The sequence below is a fragment of the Cynara cardunculus genome, unplaced genomic scaffold (genome assembly GCF_001531365.2).
Source record: "Cynara cardunculus var. scolymus isolate 2C unplaced genomic scaffold, CcrdV1 Un_Scaffold_667, whole genome shotgun sequence".
NCBI lineage: Eukaryota > Viridiplantae > Streptophyta > Magnoliopsida > Asterales > Asteraceae > Cynara > Cynara cardunculus.
The window spans coordinates 52,835-58,336 of NW_020200602.1; the positions used below are offsets into that span (position 1 = coordinate 52,835).

General features: G+C 34.2%; 1 protein-coding gene across 1 annotated transcript; it reads right to left on the bottom strand.

Moving 5' to 3' along the window:
- Window positions 1-3,845: 3,845 nt before the first annotated feature.
- LOC112501899 (trihelix transcription factor ASIL2-like) lies at window positions 3,846-5,502 on the bottom strand. The gene has a single exon (XM_025105664.1). The coding sequence runs from the start codon at window positions 5,192-5,194 to the stop codon at window positions 4,106-4,108; it is 1,089 nt and encodes a 362-aa protein (XP_024961432.1). The 5' UTR covers window positions 5,195-5,502; the 3' UTR covers window positions 3,846-4,105.

Sequence of the window (5,502 nt, forward strand, 5' to 3'; positions counted from 1 at the left end):
TATATATATATATATTCAAAATTTTATGATATTTTAAAATTTATATTTATTTAAAAATAAAAACATTATCGCTTTCTCAAAACTACATAAAACCATATTATATCAACATAGACAAATAAAAAATGAAACATTGAAATCGAGATATATCTCGATGCATTACACGAGTTCCCATTTTAATGTGTGTGTGTATATATATATATATATATATATTTAGTATTTGGGTCAACTTATAAATACGTCGATTAATCTTATAAAGATTTGAAATTTACAGTAAGACGAACCTTTTAGTAGCATTAAGAAAACTTGAATTAAATAAAATACGAGGAACAAACACTATTTTATTAATTGATAAACTACCCCGCATAGTCACTGTATTTTATATTAAAAAACTATGAATTTCATCAAAAAAAAAAATAATGCTTATTATAGACAAAATATATGTTGGTTGTTACGAGATGGATAAACATATTGATACATAAAAAATAAATGAAATATATATTTTTTTAAAGGCCGTGAATGTTATTAGACAAAAAAATAAAAATAGGTGAGAAATTACAACAATAACTGGCATTATTGCAAGGCATAAAAACATAACAAGAAAGGAAACAACGTTAAAACATAGGCCGTCGGGCCAAAACAAATAGAGAAAATCCAATCGAAAGACTAAACCATAACAAGAGAACAATATTAATTTTTAGAGCAACGAATGAACCTTTAGCAGCAATTTGTTCAGGAAATATTAAACTTTTTGCATGATTTGTCAACCAGCAACAAGGTAAAAGTTGGATATTGAAATCTTTAATCAGTTTGAGGAGTAAGTAGATCAGAGAACACCACTTTGTTATTGTAACTGGAAATCACACACAAAGAAAACAAAAAACCACCGATGATAAGCTTTTTGAATTTTTTTTATAAAGAAAAAGATTATATATCTTGGAGAAAAGGTGTGTGATAAAGCGAACGTTGAAAAGACCCAAACTTAAACACTATTTGCCTACATATTTAGAATCTTCAAGCATCGAATAAAACGATGATCAATTTGTTTGAACTTCTTGCCCACATATGTGACACATGGATACCAATATTCCCGATTGAATAATACTTAAATATAAAACATCTAAAAGATATTCGATTACTTGATCAAACAAAGATTAGTTGTAACCAAGCTATTTTCTTATATTATATGTCAAAATCGTATCTAATATCTAATTCTTAAATGATAAAATAAATTGGATATTAGTGTTTGGAATTATATGGCCTTTCGGTTAACCAATGAATTTATGCAACCCTCCCTCGTTTCTTGTAAGTAAAACTAAATAAAAATAACCATTTTTAGAGATCAAATTTATCTCTTAGGCTTTTTTTGGAATTTTTAAAAATAATACTATTTACGTAAGTGACACCTCTATAACTTGCGGATGAGCCAAAAGATAAGAAAGTTATTCAATTTTCACCCACTTGTAGAGGTGTCACTTATGGACCTGGGTGAAAAATGAATTTTTTTTGTTGTCTTTAGCTTGTCTGTAAATTATCATTTGCCTATATTTAAAGGAGAAACAAAACTTACTTTTATTACATTACCTAAAACATCAAAAATTAATAACCTCATTATTAATTATTAATTTTTAATAGAAAAAAAGTAAATGCTGTTATTTTTTTTCTCTATATATAAACAAAGTTCATATATATCAATATTTTCTATCTTCTTTTATCTTGATTGCTTCTCCTCCCCATTGCTACGAAAATGCCAAGGAATTCCATTGTAAGCATATCTCTCTCTCTCTAGATCTCTCTCTCTCTCTCTCTATATATATATATATACACACACATACATACATACATACATACATACATAGACACACATATATAATCTCTATCTTTTCTGTATATGTTGAGTCTGATTGTGATGATAAATGATGGTTAAATGAGATTGCAGGTGACATGTTGCAAAGAGAAGGCTGTTTTAGTGGCTGTTTATGAGGAAAAACCAAGAAAAAGGAAATTGACAACAAGAAAGCACCACCACCACCATCACCACCACCACCACCATATTTATGTCAAACGGTCATCGAGCAGTGGAGGAAACAACAGAAGAGCAGAGCTTCTTAACTACTCGCAGCGTCTTCGAAGATTTCCAAAATCCACCTCTCCTCATCATCCCAAATCTGTGCCACCTTCTTCCACCAACGACCAACAACAAACTATGGCTACGGTAATTATTTCAATTCTTCCCACAAATATATATATATATATATATATATATATATATATATATATATTCTAATAAAATATAGATATCAAACAAATAAAGAAAGTACAAATTAATTAATCATTCTTCTTTGCATACTATGAAACAATGTTCAAATACTAGTGATGGATTTTGTTGTTTGTTCATTAAAACATTTGAATTAATGGTTTGTCTTGTAACATGTATAAGTATGAGATTAAAATTTTATAAAGATTTGTTGATGTATAATATTATCATAGATATCGCCTGTTCAAAGAAAAAGAAAGTCGAAGATGCAATCAAGTTGCTTGCATTTGGACACCATATTCAAGTGTTTTACGATATCACATGATAAGAGAAGGGTGAAGAACAAGAAGAAGCAAAGCAAGAAATCTGCGACAAAGAAGATGAACGCGATTATGAAAACCTTCAATGCAAGGACTCAGAAAGGAGCCCATGGACTATTTATGAAACTGATGGCAATCATACAAAAATATAGATGAGATGATCGATTTGACGATTTTGGTGGTCATTTTATTGTAGAATTTGTGTTGAATTTTGTGATTTCTTGATGGTGATATTGTAAAAGGAATTGGAAGGCGGAAATGATTTGTAAGTGAGATACTTAAGAAATTTGTAGCAAATTTTCAAGTCTTGTTAGCATATATTTCTTTGTTGCAAGATCGAATACAAGATGTGAAACTGTAGATTCTTGATAATTTATTAGACAGATACAACTTCCAACTACAAGATTGATCTTTAACGTTTTTTATCCCTTAAAGCTATTATTCATAAACTACATGGTTTGCATTGCAATCATGTAATTATTAAGACCTTCATTAGTCATATCAACCTAAAGAAAAGAGAGAATTACAAAATTGGTCCATGTGAATTCGTGGAAACTCTAGATATCGTCTTTATAATTCAGAAATTACAAGTCCTGTCATGTCATAGTGGTTAGTATTTTATTATGGATTTTGTCTATGACTCAAATAGTAGTCGTTAAGATCATTTGTTAAATACCCTTGCGGTCAATGTCACATGAAGGGTACTTCAGTCTTTTTGCATGTTTTTTATAAATAAAAATGTACCAATTTGCTTTTATATTTTTTCTAGTACAAGTTTTTAAATCTTGTGCACAGGTTTAAAATATTTATAAAAAAATAAAAATTATGATATATTCATTTCAATATCAAGAACAAGGTTTTTTGCTTCATCAGGAGAATGATTTACCACCTCCTTTGTTGAAATGGAAAAGAGAATAATATTACCGAAAAACTGCTCTCTTATTGAAAAAAAATGAAGAAAGATAAAAATTTAGTGATTTGGAGTACTTTTTTCATGATGCAAATGGTCTGTACGTCAAATGTTGTCTCAAAAAAAACCTATGTAAAATGACGGGAATGCTCCTCAAGTAACTCCACACTTGATTTATACATCAAACATTTTCTCATATGAAATGAGAGGGGACTGGGTGGGGGAGTAAGCAGCTCATAAAAACGCTTAATGGATGATCATACCCACAATTAGAACCATGAACGAAATCCCTAATGAAATGCAAATACAACAACAGTTGTTGATTTTTATAAATAAATACAAATATAGGAATTAAAAGAAAACAAAAACAAAAACACGTGGAGTTTCTGTTCTTACTTTTTTTACAGTTAGCAGAAGGTAAATACTTACCATTTACAGGTTGGGACGAAGCTCCCACATGGGTTTTCAGTTTGAATGCAGATAAGAACACGCAACAACTAGCGGTGGATCAAAAAACACAAACTGTTTTCATGATTTTATACATCTAATCACTTCTCTACATAAAAAGATTGATTCTTGAAGAAGAAAGAAGATCAAAGCTTCTTCTAAATTCTTATCATATTACAAATCAGCCATTGTTGTTGGCTGCTTCTGTTTTCTTGATTCCATCAAACCATTCACAAATGCATCCATAATCTGTTTCTGAGACTCCATCATCAACTCGTTACGTTTCATCTCTGTTTCCATTCTCATCTTTTCAATCTCCCTCGCCATATCTATCTTCATCTTCTCCATCTTCATAAACCCATCTCCCAATAACTTGATCGACGACACCATTTCCGATATCCCATCATTCTTCGTCTTCTTCTTCTTCCCCTGCTTCAAGTCCTTCCCATTCTTTTCGTTTTCGTGTTTTCCACTTGATAAACTTGTCTTCTTTGGCACTTTGATCCACATTTCTTCATCTTCGTCAACGCTTTTGCTGAATTTGCGAGGTCTAAGACCCGGTCGACTGGAATCTTGAATTGGAGAATTTTTGGGGGGTTTTGCTTCTCTAACTGGGGCTTCTATAAGCCATCCATCTTTGTGGGTTTTTGATTCTTTATTTGGAATCGAGGTCTCTTCGATTGGGGTTTCTACAAGACATTCATCTTCTTCGTGAATCGACCCGTTATTGGGATATGATGGGTAACGTTTTGAAACCCTAGAACCCGAATTAAGTTTTGATTTCATGCTATTTCTGGTGGAACTGGTGGCTAAAGTGACCAAATTTTGGACGGCGGATGGTTTGAATCGAATTCCACGATCCGAATTTAGATTCTGAGATGGGATTTGTGAATCTATGAGATGATTAGAACCGGGTTCGGAGTTGGATCCGTTTTCCATGGCTTCCATGGCTTCGAAATAGAACCAGGAAGAGAAGAACCGTTCGCCGGAGAAGGCGGAGGCGCGCTGTTTTTCTGCTCGGTGGCGTTGGCGGAGCTTCTCCATCTTGTGGCGGCACTGGGCGGAGGTCTTTGGCGGGATGACATCCGGGCAGCTGGTGGTTACTTTTTCCGCCACGGCGTCCCAATCGGGGGTACGGAGGAACGCACGGTGGAGGGCATACCATCGTTCACGGTAAGCTTCGATGAGAACCAGTGCCTCGTCGCGAGTCCAGCACGGCGGTGGAAACTTCCGTACAGGCTTCTGTCCGGCGGCGACCGACATGGGTCTTTGCTTTCCGGTGATGATATGGGGTGGGAGTGCGCACTTTAGCAGATCTTGGGCTCACGTTAGCAAGATAGCATTGTCCGGCGTTGAAATTGGATCTCCGGTGTCGTTTTACGGTGGGGGTAAAGGGAAGTAGTAGCGATGGCGGCAGAGGAAGTTTAAAAATAGGATCTTGGGCGCACGTTAGCAAGCTGGCATTTTTCCGGCGTTGAAATTGGATAGCCGGTGGCGTTTTGCGGTGGGGGTGAAGGGAGGCGGCAGAGGAGGTTTGATGGAGATATGTTTCTTTAGGGGTTTTGGAGTAG

Excerpts from the sequence above, each read along its gene's own strand:
- LOC112501899 (XM_025105664.1), bottom strand. The coding sequence starts at position 5,194 with ATGTCGGTCGCCGCCGGACAGAAGCCTGTACGGAAGTTTCCACCGCCG.